The sequence below is a fragment of the Rosa chinensis genome, chromosome 2 (assembly GCF_002994745.2).
Source record: "Rosa chinensis cultivar Old Blush chromosome 2, RchiOBHm-V2, whole genome shotgun sequence".
Taxonomy (NCBI): Eukaryota; Viridiplantae; Streptophyta; class Magnoliopsida; order Rosales; family Rosaceae; genus Rosa; species Rosa chinensis.
In genome coordinates, this window is record NC_037089.1 from 40,300,053 (window position 1) to 40,324,273 (window position 24,221).

At 36.5% G+C, this 24,221-nt stretch overlaps 1 protein-coding gene and 2 long non-coding RNA genes across 4 annotated transcripts; 1 reads left to right on the forward strand and 2 right to left on the reverse strand.

The window, feature by feature from the left end:
* Positions 1–486: 486 nt before the first annotated feature.
* On the reverse strand, positions 487–3,645 carry LOC112187390. The gene is made up of 4 exons (XM_024326152.2): positions 1,824–3,645; positions 1,407–1,664; positions 1,016–1,135; positions 487–927 (listed from the first exon to the last, which is right to left on the reverse strand). Exons 1-4 carry the CDS (start codon positions 2,994–2,996, stop codon positions 877–879), a joined length of 1,602 nt encoding a protein of 533 aa, XP_024181920.1. The 5' UTR covers positions 2,997–3,645; the 3' UTR covers positions 487–876.
* Positions 3,646–4,838: 1,193 nt separating this feature from the next.
* On the reverse strand, positions 4,839–7,016 carry LOC121051564. 2 transcript variants are annotated; one of them, XR_005806102.1, is made up of 5 exons: positions 6,825–7,016; positions 6,617–6,665; positions 6,477–6,491; positions 5,477–5,512; positions 4,839–4,983 (listed from the first exon to the last, which is right to left on the reverse strand). It is a non-coding gene; the product is annotated as an uncharacterized LOC121051564 (long non-coding RNA). The 2 variants fall into 2 exon arrangements; XR_005806101.1 differs by lacking the exon at positions 6,477–6,491.
* Positions 7,017–12,006: 4,990 nt separating this feature from the next.
* Positions 12,007–14,103, forward strand: LOC112184520. Its single transcript, XR_002930071.2, has 3 exons — positions 12,007–12,117; positions 12,289–12,410; positions 14,012–14,103. It is a non-coding gene; the product is annotated as an uncharacterized LOC112184520 (long non-coding RNA).
* The last annotated feature ends 10,118 nt before the right edge of the window (positions 14,104–24,221 follow it).

Here is a 24,221-nt window from a genome sequence, read left to right on the forward strand (position 1 = left end):
AGTGTAAATTGAATTTTTACTGATTACCCTTCATAAAGAAACATTGGGAATGTTTAGGCAAAAGTTTAAGAAATGTTACGAATAAAACTATGCAAAAAGAAAAAAAGGGTAATCTTGACATTTGAATAAAACAACCATCTTTGTTCAGACTATTTTTGTTCACCATGTAAAATGCTTACGTTTAGTAAATTCACTTTCAGAAACCAGAAAAATCAGACCCAAATAACCTTAGGACAGGAATTTATCTGTGTTTGGAAAAGATCCTTAAAAAAAAAAAATAAATAAATAAAAGTATGATGCCGATGGAATACAACTGTTGTTCCAAGTTGGGACAGACGTTGCCTTCTCAACTAGTCTGGGTACCATATCTCCCTCAAGCTGCTCACCAGGCTCTGCGTTTCTATTCAATTAACTCCGGCTACCTGGAAAGTTTGGTACTTTATAGTATTCTTTCTTTTCTTTTCCCACCAAACAAAAAAATAAATAGAAACAAGCCAAGAGTGCTTCGAAAAGGGCAGAAACCAGAAATATTGTCACAGTCCGTCAGGCATAGCAATAACTCATTAAGTTGCCTGAGAAAGTATTTACAATATAATTACATATATTTAATTCCACACTGAAATGCAGTCAAGTAGACATATGCCAGGCCAGCAATCTACACCACCATATATGTAACCTGTGTTAAGAACACAACTAGGGAACATCCACAAAAGCTAACTGCCCTTTACCAATCTACTTCTGTCCACTCCAAACTCTATTCATCATGCATAATTGCATATACACCTGGGTTACGCATGGAAAGTAATAGTGAAATATAAATGCTACTCTGAAACTAAACACAGTTGCAGGTTCCCTTCAATTCCTGAAGCCAGCTCTCTATTCATGTGCTCTATAGAAATGCAACAACTTCAGCGTTTTCACCTTTTCCTAGACAAATTAAAAAAGTAAATGTTAATTGGGAATGATGATTGTTATTCTCATTTATAATGGGAATATAGTAAAACCCTAAAGAAACCTGGATTCCTGCTTCAGATTGGGAGGGAAAATGAAAACCAGTCGAGCAATTCTGCAACATTTCAGGACTCTTCATCCATGCTCTACGTGCATCACTCACCTTTATCTTATACGTGAACATCTGACATTAACAATTACGAAGGTTTGAAAATATATCTTATAAACCTTCACAATACTTGTATTATAAAGGGAAAAACAAAAAACTAAAGCAAAAAATGTGAAAAATAAATGCACACTCATCACAAATCTTGTGTGCTTAATTATTGGGAAACATGTTTTGTTTATATTTCTATCCACTTAAAGAGGAAAATAGTGAAAGGAAAAGAAAGAAAGAGGGAAGAGTATAATTGATAAGTTAGACTCAGTGTAAAACTGTCCTGCAGAGAGCAAACCTGAGACAAAGGAAGATTCGGTTTCTCCAGTTCATCTCCATCAACGACAATACCAGTACCCTGGCACTCTGGGCAGAACACAGAATAAATTTGTGGGGTCATAGATTTCAACTGAGCATCTGTTCCATTGCACTTGGCTGCAGTTTTTCTCCTAGACCTTCTCCTCACTTTTGAACCAGTATTCTGATTTGTGATTATCTCAACTTCACACAGAAGAATCCAGTGTATAAGGCAGGAAGTATGAAACACATGAAAAGCCTGCATGTAAATAAATTAAACGATGTGAACTACTTGCCAATCCAGATGCACGGACAGACTGTAATGTGGAATTATGAAATTAAAAAAAGATGGAATTACAGAACATTGGTAAAGGACATGGTCAAAAGCAAAAGGATGCAAGTTGTGTAGGACTCTCACCCCATTCACATTTCGACTACTGCAAGCAAGCCTTCCAGTCTTCACATTCATGAGAGTTGCTACATCTTTCCCAGGAAGCATCCTCTGTTGACAGATATCACACATTCTCCCTGACGCTAAACGCTGTTGCCGTCTTAGCTCTCGCCTTATAGATTTGTTCAAAATAAATCTTGTATTCAGTGACGGTAGCTGATCATCATAATGGTCTAGAAGCAACCTAGATGCTGGACCACTGGAAGCAGAGGAATCTTCCCCAAACGAATCATACTGATTACTTAGAGAGTCACTGATATCCTCGGGATCAGAAAAGGATTTCTTTCTCTTACAACCGGTGCCTTCACCATTCCCTGATTCTATTGTAGGGCTGGATGACAGTAACATCCTTACATCATCAAGTAAACCCTTTCTACCCAAATCAATATTATAACTGAAGGTAACAACAGCGAAATCATGCTCAGTAACTTTGCAAAAATTCTCACTGTCTAAAGATTTTACCCCCAACCATTCACACCATATTCTACTAATGCCATCTTTCCCATGGAACCTTGCAGCAATTTCTCCCAAACCCACCTCTCTCACTTCTATATCAGTAATTTCATCCCTAACCACAACACCAGGGATCACTACAGAGGAAATTGCTCCATCAGCAGTTGAATTCTCAACAAAGGATTTAACTCCAACATTTGAATGCAAGCCTGGCGAATCTATATACTCATTACATTCACGCTCATCAACACCACAATGATCATAGCCATTGGTATTCAGATTATCCCCATATTTGACAATAGCAAGATTGTTCTCATTGTCATGAGACTCCAACAGCCTAAATTTATTGTCATCTGGAGTCACTAACACTCTATCAGTCTCATATGAATTGTCAAAGAAAACCACACCATCATTGAAAGGCCAAGGATTTGGTCGTAAAAGAGTAACCTTAGCAGCAGCCAATCTCTCATTATGAAGATTACCCTTCAAGTGATCAAACAGCACCTTATCACTATAGCAGGGTGCAAGACACAGAGTACAGAAGAAAATGAACTTCTTCCCATCTTCCCTGACCTCAACATATGTGTGCCCTTGTGACCTCACATTGCGAAGAATTGTTCTTGTTGCTTGCTCTCGAAGACTACAAGCTTTAGCCTTTGGAAGGCCAAGATCCCACCTTCCCGCCATTAAAATTTCCAGACCACCAAAGATCAACTTCAACTTCAACCAAGATTTGAGTTCAGAGTGCAGTATCCATGTGAAACCTTACAAGTTCAATTTGAATTCAATCCCAAGGGAAACTAGGCCAAACACAATTCAGCCTAAAAGCCCAATCCCAAACAAACCCTAGAAATTTACCGACCTCTATTCTTCACAAACATCAGCAATCTAAAAAGAAATTCACCAGAATCTAGAGCACAAATTCACAATAACCCGAAGATTTCCGTTTCGAAATCCTCTAAGTACAACTTGAAAGCGAAAATTAAAACTAGGTAAATCTAGAAATAAGCTTGGAAAATCCTACAACTACATATTCGAGGCGTACTCTGTATAGGATTTTTCAGAAAGCGAGGAGTTCGTCCGTCGTGGCGGGTGAGGAAGAGAAGCGAATGAGAGCACGACTCCTCCATAGCCATCTCCATTGCAATCGAAGCTCAACACAAACTCCGCAGGTCAGGTGCTTGGGGACTCGGAGAAAGTTGAGGGAGAAATCAAATGCTCCAACCGATTTCGCAAAGGGCTGGTCGGAATTCTGGATTTTTTTTTTTATGACAAAGTTTCAGGATTTTTGGATTTTACCTTTCTCTATAGATTGGTTAATACGAGAGGTATATTCGTATTCCGACCCAGCATATGTGCCTTTAGTTTAGGTGTGTGTTCCATTCCATTTCAGATAAGGCGTTGAGCTGTCAACGGTCAGGATGCGGTTTTTGTTAGCGTGAATCAGTTGTCAACCACCCGTTTGCTTGTTCGAAATTATTATTCAAGCCAGAGTAAAACTGTAAAAGAAACTCCTCATTATTATTACTAGCCTTCTTGCATGCGCAATGCGCGTGCGTATTGTCGTTCCTCTCTTGCTATGCATGTTTGAAATGTTACCCAGGAGTGCAATAAAATTTCTGTGTTGCATATTGCCTCCCATTTTCAAAATTACCATCATATCCCTCGTACAGTATTTACATTTATGTGGACTTCGAATAAACCGTGGGCATACTTAAAAAATTTAACCTAATTGATTCATTAGTAATTGGCTTAATTCATTAGTAAAAAACATAAAACTTCATATCAAAGTATGCACTGACATATACAAATGTTTACAATTATGGGCACTAATATTCATATAATACCTGCCCATTAATCAATTTCTGTCGCAGTCTGAAAGGGCCGCGCTCGCGCGTGAGCCCAAATTTTTTATTTTTTCTTACTTACTATGTTTTGTTACAGTGGTGTTCACCTGGTTAGTTGCTGACCAAAGAATTTATGCTCAGTAACCCTTAGATTTACATCCAAGGGTGTAAAACAAAACACTTCAACTTAATAATAATTATCTCTGCCATTGGATTTATATCTAAGGGTGGTTGAGCATTATTTTGTTGGTCATTAACTGATCAGGTGAACATTTTTAGTTTTGTTATTAGTGGGCGTCTATTTATTTATCAATGTTTACATTAGGTGCAATGTCTTTTTGAGTTGTTTTTTTTTATAATCCACACCACATTATTGTACAAATGTGTTTTAGCACAATCCATATATTAGGAATAGGTCCAAAATTAAATTGAATAGATGTATCTAGGGAAAATTCACTTTGAAGCGACGATTAGAATTAAGACAGAAGGTTGAAACATACTTCTCTCTACCTCATCATCTCTCTTTTCCAATTTGCTTAACCTTCATTGATCAATCCCAACCACAATCCTTAAAATCAAATTCTCCAAATTGTGCATAAAAATTGATTAATCGTTTAACAACTCAAAATGGATTCAACTCTCAACTCCTAAACAAATGAAGAAATGGCCCAAAAAAAAAAAAACAGAGATTCTAGATTCTCATATTTCATGCAGTACTAAGATCATGTCCTTCATGTCACTTCAATTATGCAGCAGCCTCCTTACGATGGAATTGTAACAACATGCATGCTATTTCTGCCTCATCCTGTGCCTTCATGCTCACCTTCCTAATATCAAGTCCACAAAACTAATTCATTTGTTATTATTGAAATTCTTGTAAAAAATAAAAAAATAAAAAATAAAAAGAAGAAGAAGAAGAAGAATAAGAATAAGAAGAGAGAGATTGACCAATAATCTTCACAATAAAGAGAACTTGTAAAACAGAACAGAAACTGAACTTGCACTTTTGCAAATTGATTGGTAATTCCTATCTCAATATGGGAGGAACAAAGTAGAGAACCCAATGCATTCACTAAATGCTTTTCCAAGACAATTCGTCAACTAAAATAATTGACTAAGGAAGAAAACTATATAGGTTTATGAAACAAACAACTAATAAGCATATGTAGAAAAGTAGAAAACACTGACAAATTATATAAGAATCTAATGGTAAGAAAATATGTGAATGCAAAAAATAAAAGCAGAGGCAACTGTAGAAGAAGTGAATGACCCCCTTTACTACATGTGAATACATGTTTCTGGAAGTCACCAAGAAAGTACCTCAAAGCTTCCACCAAGATTATGATATCAACAGTCCTAAACCAAAGAGAGAAAAGAAAAGAAAAAAGAACACAGTAGATTACAAAAACAACTAAAAGTAAAATGAGTTGATAATAAACTATCAACCTAGCCATTAGAAACTGAAGCATCAACTCAACCAAATTATGCAAGAACTACAATAAAGAGGGATGTATAAAGAAGTAGAAATAGACAGAGACAAAGAAACAAAGAAAACAAACATGTGCAAAAAAAAAAAAAAAGGAGAGCAAAAGTGACCTGGAACAAAAGAAATTAAAATGAAACAGTATGCTACAATAACATTCTTCAATGAAAGAGACCACCCTTTTGATCATCAAATTATGTAACGATCTTAGAAACTCTCACATACAATCATAGACATGGAATGAACAATCACTAACAATAATTCATTCATCTAAGTAACAATGAAAACTAACACGAAAAGTAAGAATCAATGGAATATGGAACACCTTTGAGACTGAAACTATTTAACATATCTGGTCTTCACGTTTTCCTTTCAAGTTCAATCAAATACTTTACAAGGACCAAAACAAATGAAGTAAATGTCATTGAAGGTCATATCTTAATTACACAGAATATTGAAAACTTCAAATACTTGAGAAACAATTGAAGAGCATAAATTTACCAATTACAAAACCTGGATTAAAAACGGAATGGTGATAATCTTAACATCAATTGAAATTATAGCATGAATCACTAAAAGCAAACTGACGAAAACCCTTCATCAATAAATAATGTGCTTATGCTCACTCACTCAAGTGAATGGCCTATCGCCACCATTGTTCATCAATTATTGGAAAATGAATTTGACAGAAGAACTAAGCATGCTAAATCCAAAACCCAAACTTCACACCACATTCAAAATTACCAGGATCATCCCTCAAATTACCAAATCCTAAAAGTAAAGGATACATCACACATGCACGTAAAGAAGAGATATAGTCAATGTTAGTCTTCAAACCTTTTTATTGTAGTTCTTGCACAATTTGGTTGAGTTGATCGGTTGAAAAATATAAAAGAAAAAAGAAAACCAAGACCAAAATCAGTTGAGAAGCAGTTGAATGTACAAGAAGAAGAAGAAAAAAAAAAAACAAAACATACCTGGAGACGTTATACAGAAATTCCTCATATGTTCAAGATCCCTTAAAATCTAAAAGCACAGAGAAAAAAAAAACCAATTAGAACCAAAATTAATGAAAAACGAAACCCTATCATCATTCAATAAACAATTAGGCTCACCCCGAATGTAATCTTTCAAATTTTGTACCAAATAGATTACAAATTTTGTACCAAATAAGGATTTTCATACCCAAATTTGATTTTCCTCTATTGCTCCTTCTAGGTTTGATTTTCTTTGTTGCCTCTTTCTGCATTGCGTCTCTTCTTTTGATAAACTGATAGGGATGAAACTCCCAGAACGTCCAATTTCTTTGAGATCGTGCGTGTGGCAGTTTTTCTTTTTTGACAAAGCAGTTTTTCCTCTGTTTTCTCTCATCGTAGGTTTGATGTTAGAGTTTCCGTAGAGTTTTATGGTCATGCCCATTGAAAATATTATTTTTATATCTTTGATATTTTTTTGCTACTTTGGTTTTTTGGGCAATTGAAAATTTGGTGAAGCTTTTGACACTAAAATAGAGCCTGACTTTATAGTAGTAGAGATAGAGATTATTATCACGATGTGTCTCTCCCAAAACCCAACACATGTTTTTCTTTCCCAAACATCTAATATCCTTCCCTTCCTCCACCCATTAGATCCGTTGTTTTCCTATTCATACACAACACCTTTGTTTTCTCTAGTGAGGGAGAGACGCTCTTTAGGCACGTTCATCGGTGGAGACCACAACCATGAGATGTGGGGAAGAAGAGCTTGAAATCAAATCAACAGAAACTTGGGATGCAAAATATCAGAAAGGTGGTAGAGGAAGTTGCAAGAAACCCCGAGGAGCATTCTTATGTTTGTAGCAAGCAGAAGCAATAGAGGGAATCTTAGAGTCCTATAGCTTAAAGGAAGATGAGGCAGTTCTGGGGAAGAAAAGTTGTGAGAAGAAGAAGAACTGAAAGACTGAAAGACTTTGGATTAGGATATAATAAAAGGATTTGAATCGAGTCCGATTCGAAACTGGTAATATCGGATTTGAATCGTCCTTAGGCATGCAAGCATTGGAAAATCTATGCAATATTTGAGGAAATTCAAACGAAATGTAACTAGTTTGAGAACATTACCTTGGATTGGATTCCCCAAAAAGCAAATCGAGCTGCGGACATGGCAGCCTTGCTTGCATGGATTCAAAGTTGCTCACCACATTTATTTTGTAGTGATATCACCACCCTATTAAAACTTGTCACGTCATATAGACTTAATTTAATACTTAAAATATAATTTTTTAATAAAACTTTACGATTAACTATAATTATGTTTCATAACACATGACAACTTTATATTGGATGGTGGTATCACCACCAAAATATTGGTAGTGAGCAAATTTGAATCCCGCTTGCATGCCCTTAGGCCACGTTTGTTCACAGAAAGTAAGCATCAGGAAATGAAACTTTTTCCTTTCCTGCATTTGGGATGCAAAAGGAAGGGAAAATAAAGGGGAATGGATCACTTTCTCCCCTTCTTTCCTTGCATTTATTACTCACAACATATTTTTTTATTAGATTATTTAACAACTTTTTAACAACTTTCCTGATAACTTTCCTTATGTTACCAAATATCGGAATGGAAAGTTGTTGGGAAATTTCATTTCTCTTCCCATAGGAAAGACAAAAGAATTACTTTCCTTTCCGTGAACCAAACGAGGCCTTAGGACGGTGGATACTCAACGATGGGCTGCACAGCCACCACCATCCTTAATGCTGGTTCTGTAAAATGTCGGGCTTCCATGTTTCCATGATGATGTCTTGGCGGACTAACACTAGTACACAACATTTGATAAACATCAGTTAGACATTGATGTCTATTTCAATAAACAACCGATGTCTCGTTAAGTGATGTCTAATGTGACAATATTAGACATTAGTGGAAACCCGATGTCACTAGCATACTTAGACATCAAAATTCCTAGAGAAACCGATGTTGCATATATATTATAAACCATTACTACATTGAAAATTCAATGTCTAAACCCCAACTTTTGATGTCTAACGCAACTTTAACATCAGTGCATTATGTAGACCTAATGTAAAAGGTAGAAACAACATCGGTTTTCTAGTTTTATATAATCTCTTAGATGAATTCAACGTTAGTTCTTTATTAGTTTGTGTTTATGAATTCATATTTACACATCACAAAATGACTTGTTCTTCTGTCTACTCAAATAACATAAGATAGTAACAAGGGATCAAATGTATCTCAAAATTGATTAGCAATATACTTTGATAGCACCAATATACAAAATACAACAGAGGGGGACATCAGGCCTGACTTCCTAGTGCAAAAACATAAACAACTACTACAAGAAGAGCATGATAGAAAACATTGAATATGAATTAATTAATTCTATAATATTTGATCTGCCTAACACTGAACATCAAAGAATCTACCATGAAACTTTAGCTATCTCCATCAAATCTTCCAATCTTCTAGGAGTATTGCCCCAAAGATGTCATCTTTCTAATTCTACAACTATCCAAATGTTGTTCATCAATATGTGCAACTTATAAAAATAGGCAAGAATAGTCAGCAAAGCGGTAAAAAATATATAAAAAAAATAGGTAACGTACATTGAATTATGAGCTTCTGACAAGATAAAAAAGGATGAATGAGCATAACAATGATAATTAGCACCTGAGCGATAAGTTCATAAATATTAATCAAGCCAACTTGGTGAGAGAAGTGTTCCATCTGCGGAAAATATCTTATATTATCAAGAAAACATACTATAATTGTACATTACAAGTGATCAGAGATTATTACCAACCAACTATTCTTTAAACAAGAGCAGCAAACTCATCCTTGCATTAATTGTTAATGCCTTGAAGATGATCCCCTCTTTCAGACCAAAAAGGACGCTGCTACGTACTCTTTCACAAGAATAAAGGTAGCAAGGGTAAACCTTCAATGTTTGACACTGAATGTTACAGTTACACCATCTTTTCTGTAGTTTTATTAAGAGCAAAGAAGTCATAAAATACTATCATTTAGCAAGTTAGAAAGGATGGTATAAAAATCACCAACTTACTACTCTCTCACTTTAGTTTTGCTCAAAAAGTCAAATCCATCTTGTTCTCTATAGAACTTTGATTTCCCATTCAAGCAATTTTTGTTCAAAAGGCATGAAAGATTTTTCCATTGTGTTCGGATTTACTTGCCTATAGGACATACAAGAGGCAAAGTTAATTAAACAAGAAAACTAAAATATGTAGAGACTAAGTTATAAACGTAAAAGTAAGATGAGATAATGCTAATAAACCCATTAGCACTAAAGTAAATATTACATCACATGACATGGTCCAGTACAGTAATAGAGACATTGCTATAGTAGAGGAAATATATAAAGTAACAAACCTATGAAAGATGAATATATACAAAGTATGGACATTGCAATTGCCATAGTATGAAGTTAGTTGTCTTCTCTGCAAAAAAAATTTGGTCAGATACAAGCAAATCTGAGACCATTGTTCAAGATGGGCAATGTCTTATCTCAAAACATAGATTTCTCAATGCCCAATACGTACCTGGTTTTGTATTGCTCATTCTTTGACAGAAACCATAGTAAACACTACTACAAAAACTGCATCACACAACACTTATCAGACAAGAGATTAAAAACTGACTGTTGTCTGATAACGTGAACTCCATTGCACAACGCTGTTAATAAAGTTCTGTTGTGCGAATACTACCAAATTGTGAACTTTTTCTTCAGAGCTCTATCACACAACACAATTATGCATGTTCCGTTATCTAAATGACACAAAATTTATCGGTAGATATCCCGCCATCACTGAACTCAAAATTCCCTCCAAAGACAAGTTCACCAATTATATCACACAATAGAATTATGCATGTTCTGTTGTGTGAATGTTGCAAGCTACAACAGTATAGTTATCTATGTTGTATGACTAGAATCGGGTGCAAAATTTTGCGCCAAATTTTGGCTGGGCGCCAATTTTGTAAAAATTTGACACCTTCTACTAAGTATACCTAGTGTATGATATAAAATATGACACAACAGATTGTAGGTATTCTGTTGTCTGAAGGCTCAAATCGATTTGAAATCCTCCCACCAAACCTCGGCAGCGGCAAATTTCCCTCGTTCTTTTGACAAATATCATTTATGTATACTCTCGTACAACAGTTTTTTAATTACTCCGTTGTAGCATTGGAGGAACAAAGTATGCCACCACAATCAGATAAAAGAAAAGAAAAGAAAGATAAGACAGGTTCCCCTCTCTCTCAGTAAAACTCTAAGCCTAAGCCCCTCTTGACAAAAGCTATTCTCGGTCCCAAACTCCCAACTCCTTTGTTTCTCCCCCGAAATCCAAATCCCCTTCCTCGCTGCCCTTAGTTGCTTCTATTCTTTCTCCCTGAAATCCAAATCCTCTTGGGCAACGGAGGAGATAGAGTGCCCCAAATCTCCTTTCAATCTCCTTTCCCTCTCATCTTCTTCTTGTTCTTCTTCTTCTGCTGATTGTTGCAGAGATAGTTGAAGGTGATGGATCAGATTGAGAAATAAGTGATTACGGAAGCATCAATGGAGGTATCAAATGAATTGAAAACCCCAATTAATGCTCAGGATTTGGATTCTTTCAAACAACTGCAGCACCTCATGTATTGTTCTCTCTCCGCTCACTGAGCTTAAAGTATTGATCTTTGTTTGGTTCTCTGTCATATTGGTCATTAAAATTCTCTAATGAAGCTGTAATTGTCATGAATTAGCAATAGTATAACTGATATCTATTTTTTTGTTTGTATTTTTTTTGTTTATAAATGAAGCTGTAATTATAATAGCATTTACCATAATTTGAATCATAGAAGAAACTATATGATTGGGATTAATTAATGGAATGGATAGTAGTTGAGAGATTCAAACATGTTCAAATGTTCTACTTTCATTTGTTCCGAAGTTGTGTTTCTGTTGATCATTGGTGGCATATTAGACTGTTGATTTGGAATGTGTGGACTTGTTTGGACCCTTGCAGGCAGATCATTAGAATGTTTGCAGTTCAAACTGAGAAGCCCGGTTTATCATATGAATCCCTACCGATAAAGCCTCCTTCACATCCAACTTACGATTTGTTGGGTGTCATCAAGTCAGCCCTTGCTGAAGACACTGGGGATCGAGGTTGAAACCTTCTTTGGTTTTCTTGAAGTAAGTAGAGCACCAACTGGCATTTCACTAGTATATTTGGTTTTCTTGGTTCCTATTCTATCATTACCTGAAGTAATGAGAACTAATACAACTAAAAGGAACTCCTTTGCTACTTGTCCTTGTGATATGTTATATATTTAAATATGGTCTCTTGTGATTTTTCATGCATCAGATGGATGGATTCTCATACCTCACTCTCAAATCTGGAGGGGTTTTTCTTGCGTCTACGGCTTGGTAAATCTGAAACAGGATTAGGCGGAACTAGATACTATGTGTCATGTATAACTGGTATAACTAAATATTCATCATGCTTGTGTACTTGCTGAACAGAAAACCCGTATTTTAGGAGGATGATCTGATTGTGTTTATCAAACTAGTGTGTGGTTTTAATGCTTTATGATAAGTAAGCTAATAAATAGCTAATGAATTTCCCCTTTCTGTTTTCTTTTGGCTTTCAAGGCACAACAGGTTCTCAGAGCGAAAGTCATCCACAGAATGCCAAAAAATCTATATCTGTCATTGTTGGGGAGATTAGATGTGTGGTTGAGGCCCAGTATGTATCCAACCATGATTTCCTTGAGGTAATTATCTGACTTGCTAACCCCCTCGATCCAACTTCTTGAAATGTATCTATTTGCATTCTCACTATAAGTTTTCTCTAGTTTGTTTTGATCAATTGGCTTTCTCCCCTTTTTGTGAGTTTGATTAGTTAGGAATATGCTTGCCTCTCACTGTGTATAATTGATAAAGGCTGATAGATAAAGGCTATCTACGCCTGTTTCTCTTCATGACTCCTTTGATTCTTTGTTGGCTGTTTTAGCCTATAGTCGTTGGCCAAAGGGTTCTGTCATCATAGGACTTACCTCTACAGTACTACTTATGCTCTGGTCTGTAAGGGTTCACTACTTATAAGGGTTCCATCATAAAATTCTTCGTTGGTAGTTTTAACCTATTGGTCACTGTCATCATGAAATTTACTACCAATTATTCATGTAGTTTTGTTCTATTATTCATGTAGGGTAGGCTCTCATTATATGCATGTGGTTTACGTTTTATTAGTACTAAAGAAGCTCTGTTGCTTAGGCATTAGACTGGCCATGTAAAATGAACTAAAAACATTAGAAGTGTACTACAACAATTGATGAGGTTGCTGTTGGTGTATTAATTTCTTATTGGCATATCTTGATCATTTACTATTTTCAACAACAATTTACTATAATTTTTTTCTTTTCTTTTTCCTTGTCTGCATGGTAAAGGAGAAATCTGTCCAGTTTATTATGAGTGTGGAGGATAAAACATATTTCTTATGAGTGTGTTACAAGCCAACTTGCACATCTCGCTAATCCTTAAGTTCGTCTGGGTATTTGCCAAATGAACCTGCTCATGGTGTGTGCTAGGCTTGTGAGCTTAGAACTGGGTAGACGTGGAACAAGGTCAAGAAGTATTTTGTTAGAATTATTTCATTGCATGTCTTCTCATTTTCTTTATCTTAATGTTGATTCACCTCTTAAACTTGAAAAAAAAAATGCAGGGAATCCTTGTATTTGCTTCTATCATGACAACACTAGGACTGCAGATCATCTTAGAGTCTATGCGCACCCTAATTTCATATGTAAGTTATTATGACCTGACATTGTAATCATCTAAAATGTTTGACATTGTAATCAAATGTTCACATATCACTTAGTTACATATCACACCAAAAGAGTAATCATGTTTCCTTTCCCTCTAGTTTCTCTCCATGCTTTAGTTTTACTGTAATTATGATTCTATATGTAAAGTTAATCATATGCACTAATCATGATTAGAAGGTTAGAACACTGTTCTTTTTAATTGAACTGGTGAGTTGCATGCCTCACATGATTGTTCTTTTTCAGTTAACTTGCTATTGTTCTTTTTCAGTTAACTTGCTAGTATAATTCATGTATTAACATATGGGAACTAATTTATGGTATCCTTAATCAGGGTACTAATCAGCATGCAAATGTAAATATGGCATCCTTATTTCAGTACTTCAACTTCACTGCACATTCAAATGTAAGTATGTTCTTTCATTTATATTGATAGAACTGTAAGTTTGGATTTGGAAGTATTGATTTTCATTATCAAGCTTGAAACTTTAGTGGTATATCCTCATGTGGTCTGGTGACAGAAATGACCTGTATAGTTTGTTGTTTGCAAGTAAGAGAGCTGAAATAAGCGAAAGGCTACCCTGCATTGAGAATGAGAGCTCGACCCATCACTTAAAGATCTTGCAGGAGAGTTGGAAGGAGCCATCAAGTTGGTTGAAGGAAAGCATTTTGTTAAGTTATGATGATACATATATTCACATGCAGCAACTGCATATGTGCATGTTTTATATTGTATCAGCTTTTGCTCTTTTTAATTGTTAGCTAGAATGCAGCAACCATCAAGCTAGCTAGAATGCTTTCTTTTTTTGTTACATGGTATAGATGAATGTATGGATGATTGATAAATACTAGCTCTTTTGGTACATGCTTGAATTAGAGTACTTCAGTACTTAATATATAGAGCATTATTTTGTGCAAATATTCCAGGTAAATAATCGATAATGAACGAACAATAGTAAATTAAATTACGTTGTATGAATATATATGTCGTCAATCACACAACAAACCACTTATAATCACACAATAGTAGCTATAAAATTATGTCGTCACATTAGTACTCACACAACAGAATAAATGGGTATCAGTTGTCCAATGTTAAATCACACAACGGTATAGAAACAATGTGTTGTATGACTTGTGAAGAATTCAACACTGAGCCTCACACATACAACAGTTACTTATGATACCTGTTGTGTGAAGGAATAACCAACAACAGTCGCCATATGTTTCTGTTGTATGATAAGTTAACCAACAATAGCGTGTACTTACTTCTGTTGTCTGAGTGTTATTTTTCTGTTGTGTGAGAAGTTAACCAACAACAGCATGTGCTTACTTCTGTTGTCTGATCACCATCGAAAATGCGCCGCATCCAATTTGGCATTGTCATGCGCAGAATTGGTGCAACGGTTATAAGCAATGCGTTGTGTCTATGATATTCAGATAACGGTGTTTCACCGTTGTGTGAGTGTGCTCATCACACAACATCGAGATAGACGACAGACATGGTCCACATCGCACAACAGATTTCCACCGTTGTGTGATGCAGTTTTTGTAGTAGTGAAACATGAGATTGAGGACGGGAAATTTATACCCATTATAGGAGCAGTTTTGAGATTTCCATATAACCACCATAAACAAAAGTAATAATTAAAAACTACATCGCGAAACTAACAAAGAAGATATTGATGTATCTCTCAACCTAGAGGTGCAATATGACTTAATAGAAAATTTACCCAAAACTTCAGATCATATAAAACAACAAAATTAAATCTAATTCAAACATACTAGAAATCTAATTCAAACAAACTAGAAAAGTACACCTAATCGCTTTGCAGTTTTTGTTTTTGTGGTCGACGAATTGGTTCAGATGATAGATTTAAAAAAGGAGTTAGAGAGCTCTAAGAAGTGCACAAAGGCACGACGAAGGATGAGATACGGACGAGGCGAGAATTTCTGCGTTTAGTCAGTTACCTTGTGATATTTAGGGACGTGTTAGCCTTGGAGGCAAAAAAGAAATTTTAGATAACTTAAAAGTTTTAGTGATAGCGCCTTGGTGTTTTAAATTCCCACTATTTTAAGAAACAAAAGAAAAAAAAATCCAAGATGAAGGATATTAGTCCTTATAAGAACTGTTGTCTTTATCCTTCTTTTAAATCAGAAATTTTTTAATCCAATGTTAAAAAATTAACATCGGTTTTTAACATATCCGATATCTATGAAGTGATGTCTTTCTCCAGCTTTTTGTGTTATTCGCTGACTTTATCCTATTTCAATCTGATTTAGGGGCGCATTGGTCTGTTTTTTTTTTTACTTATTCTCAGTGTTTGTAGCCTTCGTGGCTTATCAGGGCCTGGCCCTTTAATGAAATCTTTCATTACAACAAAAAATATATATATATAATAAAAGGAAAAAAGGACGTGTGTTTAGCTGTAGGCATGGTTGGAAATGATCGACAACATATGGTCTGGCAAGTATTGTCCCAAGTTAAATCTCTGTACTATGTCAAATCATGTATTGTCTTTAAAGTTGACTAATGTTATAGATAAGTAAGCTAGATCTTCCTTTTGGGAATTGTTGGCCACAGGTTTTGTTTGGTTAAAAATTTGAAGAACTCGAACCCAATCCTAAATTTCAGGTCTAGCCCAAATAATGTGCTGCAATGCTAGGAAAAAATTTGGCTTCTTTATCAAGAAAACTGAAAACTATTTATTATATTTTATATAACTTTGTTCAAGTAAATCCAGAATATGTGTCTAACCGAAACTCTAGGTTACTTGATCAAGTTGTAATAAGGTTAATCTTAGAGATAATTTCAGAGATATCTTCGTGGATATCTATTTATTGTACGATTATGTTTCCATGTACAACTTTGGTTCTATGCTTGTAATCCTCTATATAAAGAGGCCCATGTTATTAATTAAAGTACATCAAATTCTTTCCCAAATCTCAATTCCCTTAAACATAATATTAGCACGAAACCCTAACTCTGAAACCCTAAAATTGTAGCCTTCAAACCCTAGCAACCACCGCCACACATATTAAAGCCCTTGATCCCAAAAGCCCAGAACTGGCGACGAAACCACCAGAACCTGCCAGAAAGTCCCTAAACCGGCCATCGGAAAAAATGAACCGCTTAGGTTAGTGTTGGAGACATCATTGAGTATGAAAGTGTGTGCAAATTTGTGTATGATGTTCCTTACTTCCAAGTGTAGAAGGTCAAGTTTTAGTAAGGGAAAGTGTAGAGTATCGTACCCAAGGGATTGAGGGAAACTCCACCCTAGCTAGATTACCGCAAGAAAACCTAGAAAAATTATGCAATCTACCTTTTTACAAAGTCACAACCTTAGCCCTTTGGAAGCTAAAGATCATGAGGATGGTATTAACAATTATGGTAGTGAACGGCTTGATTGATTTTAATTTTTATGCGAACAAATTAAAAGTACACAAAAATAAAGTATGCAAATAAAAATAAAGATTTTGATATAAGAGAGAAATAGAGGCTTAGGCATCACACCTAGCCTTACTCATGCACACAATGTGACCCAAATTTAATGTAACAACATGTTTTGATAAATTCCCCCTTAGTGCTTTGATGAAGCTACCAAGAAACCAACTAGTCATGCAATTTAACAATCTCTTCCAAAGCAAAGCTAAATTACACAACCTTTATACCATTCAAATCTTCCGGATTATAAATGGCCTATGGTGCCATGAGCCTAAATTCTTCCGGAACCTAAACTCACAACATCATGCTTTAATTTCAAGGTAAGAAATTCAAGCAACTTAGTTCTTCCCGTAGGAATAAGCTAAGCCACCACCTATTTAGCTACATAAGCTCACGGAATCAAGAGTTTATCAAGTTCATGTTTCCGATTCATTAACTTCCTAAAGCATGCTTCTAGGTGATAAATCTATGAACACACTTAGGACACATTAAAGTATAGTAGCCAAAAGATTCAAAACATGCATAAACATCAAAGAGCATAACGATTACATTGTTTTGTGCACAAGTTTGGCTAAGGCTATGCCCTAGCCCCAAATTAAACTACTCACAACTCATATTTACACAACTACAAGCCATGAACATCATAAATAACAAATAAAAGAGAGCAAAGAGTGGAGAACAAGTGATATACCCACGGGTTTGACTCTTTTTGGAGCCAAACCAAAAGCACAAGATGGCTCCCTTGTCTCCTAGATGCTATATTGGAAGAGAAATGCTTCAAAGTATAGGGATTTCGGTTTCTAGAACCCAAATCACTATACAAATCCACAAAATCTCAAGAACAAAGTAAGAACAAGGCTTGAATGTGTGAGAAACAAGAGAAGTGATTGATCAAAGTGTGTAGAAACTTCGGTTTTGGTGAAACCCAAGTGGCTACACACCTCTCTCTTACACAAAATCAAAGAACTATGAACTAGCTATGAAAAGCTAGAGAGAAACTATGTTAGAACTAGAGAAAAGAGAGATTTTGATGTTGCAAAGTGATGGAGTAAAAGGGTGAACGGTTTTGGGGAGAGAGAATGGGCTATTTAAAGGCCAAGGCAATTCAAATCAAGGGTGGAGATCAAAAGGAATCAATGGTGAGATGTGATTGACAAATGTGTAAGCACAAAATGTGGATCTAGTTTTTGACTCCACATAGAAATGACCTAGAAAGCCCATAGATATTTTGGTGGAGAAGAAAAAGTAAGGGTAGAAGGGTAATTGTGTGAGGGAACAAGGTAATAAATAGGAGACAAAGGTGTAAGGTGTAAGAATGAGATCATTTGTCATCTTGCAAATTTTGAATTTCAAAATAACCTAGACCTAAAGTCTTCCCACCCAAAGTCTCTAACCCTAGTCAGCTCTTCCTTGTCCTCCACAACTGTTCTTGGTCGGCCAACTTGGCCGGAAATGTCCGGAATCTGTCGTTGACCACCGTTGACCCATTTTTTCTCCGTTTGTGCACTTTCGTCTCCTTTCTTCCTTCAATTGAATCTCCACCGAGAGTTCGGAATTGGCCTTTGACGTCTTCATACAAAATGTTCCTCCATGAGTGTAGATCATCCAGGTAAAATTTCAGAGTTTATTTCGCCGTGGTTTGGCCGGAAATGCTGCCGGAATCCGTACAGGTCCGGTTTTGCAGTTTTTGTCTTTTAGTCAGAAAATTGTGCCGATCTTTTGAAGGCTTTCCACTCCGAACTAGATCTTGAACTCTTCATAAGAAATGATTCTTAGGATGTCTAGAATGGATCTGGAAAGTTTCAACTCATTTGAAGTTCATTTTGTCAGTCTGCCACTTCTCCTTCTTTGCCTAGCTCGGTTTCTCCTAGCCGAAGTAGGAAAATGTGCTAAAGTTGACTTTTTAGTGCATTTCCAAGCTTCTCCATCATTTCCTAGCATGACAAGGAAAACATAATAAATATATATAAATAAACACAAAGGTTAAGCAAAAGTGCAAGATTAGGAGAATAATTAGTAGGTAATTATGGACCTAACAGTTAGCCTCGCTACCGACAGCCTGTGCACCCCTGTGCCCACCCTCGCACACCTGTGTGCCTGCACATTAGCCTCACCTGCTGTCGACAGCCCCCACACGTCCCTCGAGTCAGGTGGCCTCACTTTCGGCAGATCTCGCAAGCCCTAGCGCACGCATCTGTCGACAGCTCCCCGACAGTTCTCGGCAACCCTTGCCCATAGCTCATCAAGCCAGCCTCGCTAGCCCTGGACAGCGCCTCTACAGGTCTCGGCAGCACCTGGCAGCCTCCTTCGCTCAACACCTTCACAAGCTGCCGAGCAGGTTAGCCTCGCCAACAACAGCACCTACACAACCCAAGCCACCTCCGACAGACTTTTCTGGTGATTTCCCGACAATTTTTTCAATGACTTTCCGACCATTATTTTGAGGTATTTTTTTACTAAAAGTTCTCGTTTTTGAGTTTTTTTTTTCAATTTCTCTTCTTTTCTCTGGGACTTGCAACCACCCTTCTTCTACTCCCCTTTCTTCTTTCATGAGGAGACCTAAGCCGAACTGCGGGGGTTTGTGCTGTATCCAAGCTTGGAGCTTGTTGAGATCTCCAAACTTAGAGTTTGTAGAGAATTTATGATCGACCACTTACGTCATTGTTTCGATCTAATCTAACACCTCTTGGAATCGAATTTCTTGAAAGCGATAACGCTAAGAAATTCCTAAATTCTTGGGAGGGCGCTCAGAAATTTCTATTGTCTTCATGGTAGCTTTTTCCACTCCAAAACTAACCCTTTTTCTTGTTCTCTTTCAGGGTGAGTAACCTGAAGAAACTGCACCTTGCTCCATTGGAAACAATTGGCTCTAGATATCACAAGTAGGTTCGTGATGTCCGCCAACATCTCAAGGTCGAAGGAATCCTGGACACGCTTCTTGAGCCTAGTCAGGATGTGCTAACTCTTGAGCTAGCTCAAACTTTGGAAGCAAATAGAGCCTTGGTGGCAAAAAAGGCGAAAAAGGCGAAAGCCATCATCCTAATGACTGGTCATATAGATGATTCGCTCCAGTATGATTATATGAATGAAGAAGACCCCTGAAAGCTGTGGGTCTCACTCAAAGAAAGATTTGGCAACGTTCGTGACTCCCTGCTTTCTGACTTGGAAGTGAGATGACATAGCATCAGCTTCTGTCATTTCAAGTCAGTTCTTGACTACAACTGGAAAGCACTTTGCATTAGATCCTTAATGGAATTCTGTGGAAAAGATATCACAGATGCGATGCTGATTTAGAGGACTCTCTCTACCTTACCAGTTTATGCTTTGATGGTTGCTAAGAACTATCGAATTGATGTTATTGCAAGACAGATCACAAGGTTTTTATGGCTCATTGGAGCCATGAATGTTGCTGAAAAGCATGACAACATCCTTGTGAAGAACTATAATTTGAAGCCCATGGAACAAAGCATATTCCAGAGTCCAATTATAGTCACGCCCCTAAGAGAGGGCGCCAAGGCTAAAACCCTAAATCTAGGGACATTTCTGGACGTTTTAGTTCATGTTCTAACTCTAACTTTAATGAGGAAGGTAATTGCCAAAATAGGCTAACATGGAACCGAAGAGGTCAACGTGGAAAGAGAGAGGGAGGCAACGCCTCTGGCCATGTTGGTGGCGCCACCAACACTAAGAGCCATCCAAATGATGCATTCAAAGCCCCTAAATTAATAGAGTTTGAGTACAGAGATGTATGTTCCCGATGTGGATTATCCGGTCATTGTGCACACATTTGTAGAGCTCGTGAAGATATTGTCACCACCTATAAAGAAGACCTGCACAAAATTAGTGCTCAATTTAAAACTCTATCAATGTAGTAAGAATAAGTAGAGATCGTTCTCAACCGGGGATTAGGGCCTAATTAATTACTGAAAAATAAAACATTAGTAAAACAATTTAAAGAATATATACATTATTCACGAAAATACAAGAAGGGGATGTACGTAGGATTTATTTCTAATTTAGCAACTAAGTAATTATATATATATATCTGTGTGTGTGTGTGTGTGTGACACATCAAAACCAGAATCAAGTAGATAAGTATGGATGGAACAAATGTAAATAGGATTAACTACTACTAACACGTTTGGCAAGGTTTCAAACATCAAATCTCGAATCAAAATATGTTTAAGCATGGAATCAATCAAGAACAAAGATGAACGCATACAAAGTTCTTTTTACTTCCCTTAATTAAATTAACTAGATGAACGCACCATAGTTAACCCTATTAATCATACAATTACTAGTGGTAGCTAATCACTAACAAAAACACTTTCAACACATTAAGAATCATGGAAGTTTGATCAACTCAAGCCAAGAACACAAGTTAGAACGCTAATCAAGCATGTAAGACTCATTGTTAATTTACCTAAGTAATTATAGGTTTTCCACCGAAATTATCAAAGCCTAGAACGCTAGCACTTTAATATGGATTCAATTATATGTTCATCAACCTAAGTATGCATCCAAAGATCAATTAACACATAAAAGATAGGATTGAAGCTCAAAATTAACAATCATACTTAACATATATGAAATCGCAATTTATCAACTTGAAAACCTAAAACCTAAAACATGCTGCAGAGTATTCGAAAATCACATATCTAAAATCAACAATTCATCATCACAAGAAATCATAAATCATAGAACAATAAAATAAAACCCGAAATCATATTAGAATCGAAAGTTGTTTTACAAAGAAACCAAAACTGAAAACATAAAAAGAGTTTCATAGTTACAATTTTTGATCTTCAAGGATGCAAGAAGCTTCAAAAGGTGGTGGAATGGATGAGGATCACAGCATAGATGCTTGAATGGAGAGTATGATGCTTCACGGTCTTGAACTTTGAATTTCTTGAATTTGCCGAAACTTGGAAGAGAAAGGGAAGTGTTGTGGCGTTTGATTCTAAATTTTGAGGAGTGTAGAAGAACTTCACAAACCTCCTTTATATAGTGAACGGCAAGGGCTAGGGTTCCCTTGAATTTCTCTTTAATTGCATCACTTCGGCCAATAAGAAAATTGCATGAAAATTGGAGAGCAAGTAACCTTCTTTTGCCGCAATCTTCCATGTATCTAGACTTCAATTTGGTCTCCTTATATGTACAATGGAATTAGGACTCTAAATTAATATTTATTCCTATATTTTCTTCTCCAAAATTCCATAGAAATCCAAAACTATCCCTTATTGGACTTTGCCTAAAATCCCTTTATATTTCTTTTAATTATCACGACAAAAAGAAATTAGAATGGGTCATGGTCTCCTCAAGATATCATAGAAGGATCTAGAGATTCATGTGCAAGTCACATGCTTCAAACTTCAGGCCAGACTTTCCCAAATTAGGCCAATTCGAAATCTATCTTCATGATTGCCGAAATTCTTCAATCTAGAACATTCTTGAACTATCTTGAGTCATCTTCAAGATACAGCATCTCCTAGCCTCACCAAGTCTCCTAACAACATCAGGACTCCTTGTCCAATTGGGACTTTGTCATTTCTTCATTTCCAAACATCATTTTTCCGAGCTCTTTCCTAGTTGCATTAGGATTCCTACTTCAACTGGAATTCTTTTTCCTCATAAAACTGGGAAAACTTCATTTCTCCATTTCTTCTCATTTCTGCTCAAATAACTCCTTGCCTTCCATTTCTAGACTCAAAACTTCCCAAAAACACAAAACAAGTTAGAAATGACATTGTTAAGGAAATAACTAAGCAAAATGTAGAAAGAAATGCACTAAAAATATAGTAGAAATTAGTCTCAACAAAAACATTTTGTGAAGCAAGAGAAGCTCACTATATGGAACAAGAAGATCAAGAAGATGATGTAGAGTGAAGGGTTGAAGACTTCAAATCTAATTGGGATCAATAGATCGTCAATCTTGTTTAAGTCTTTATTTTTTCAAGAGATGTAATAGGCAATTGCCATATATTTTGTATTAAATGCCATTGGTTTAGTTTCTTTTCAAACTAGGCTCATCCAAAGTGAGTATGATGTCTAGGAAGGTTTTAAGATAAGTGCTACTTAAGCGAGCTTTGCTCCATCGACATCTCTCTACTCATCTGGTCATATTTATTTTGGAGTTACCGAAAGAAGTTAAACATCTACCATTGTTTTGCATTAGCTAGTACTTGGATTAGATTCTCTTAATGGTTAAGAAACAATGATGTACTTCGTCGGCTTAGGAAAAAAATTTTGAGTTCTTTTCATTATGACTCCATTTTGATTCTGAGCATGATAGCTAGGCCATCAGGATTATTTCTAGAACATGGAATAGCCTAAATTTCGCTTCCCAAATGGCACCTTGATTACTGTCACAGAAACTCTCTACACTCCTAGGGAAAATCATACAACGGATTCCATGCAGAAATGCATGTAGAGAACAGAAAAGAGTTCCTTTTCACTACCTCTAATTATTGCGAATAAAGACGAAACGTATGTGTCTCTCTAGTGGATTTTATGTCACCACTGCACATACATGACATATCCCAATCATAATCAGCACTCATACCTAACCATATCACTTTGCCAGAGTGACTTTAACGATATGACCCCTGGAAACGTAGCAAGACAACCTTCACCGACAACCAACTCCAGGTCGAAATACACCTCAACGTGCCGACACGCGCCACCCAAGGTCATCTCTGTAGAAAGGACCAAAACTCATCAGACTGAAGCATATTAGTCCTACATCGAAAACAAGAGTGAGACAACTCACTATTTCATCTATAAAAGGTCCACTTCTCTCTCTTCATTCATTACACATTTAATAGTTATAAACCGCTACTTTGTCAATATAAATACATTGTCTAACTTTAGCATCGGAGGAGCGAAGACTGCCAACCGCGGTCTCCCCTCTTGACGCCTCTGTATTTCTCTTGACAGATAGAGGGATTCCACAAGATCATTGTATAACAAAATATTAGACTCTAAGTCTTAGTTACCGAAAGCCGACACCAAGTGGCGGTATTCTGAGCATTAACATTGGCGCTGTCTGTGGGAAGCTTTGAACTAAGAGTGATCCCCCAAAATCTTCCATGGCTAGCGATAGCGGCGATGGCATTGAGGATTAAGCAAACAAATCAGTCAACCCTCAGCCCAACCCTGCCAATTCAACAATCGCCGTCAACCGCAAATTGTTCACCACACCAATCAACGTTGACGGTCAAAACCCCAACATACCCGAGGTGCTCCAAACATAATCTGTACGAGAATCCAATAGCACCAACAGCCAAACACAAGGCCGAGATCTCGCTGGTATGTTA

Excerpts from the sequence above, each read along its gene's own strand:
- LOC112187390 (XM_024326152.2), bottom strand. The coding sequence starts at position 2,996 with ATGGCGGGAAGGTGGGATCTTGGCCTTCCAAAGGCTAAAGCTTGTAGT. Across the intron at positions 1,136-1,406 it reads CGAATCTTCCTTTGTCTCAG|ATGTTCACGTATAAGATAAA; the intron begins GTTTGCTCTCTG and ends TGTTAATGTCAG. Across the intron at positions 928-1,015 it reads AATCTGAAGCAGGAATCCAG|GAAAAGGTGAAAACGCTGAA; the intron begins GTTTCTTTAGGG and ends TAATTTGTCTAG.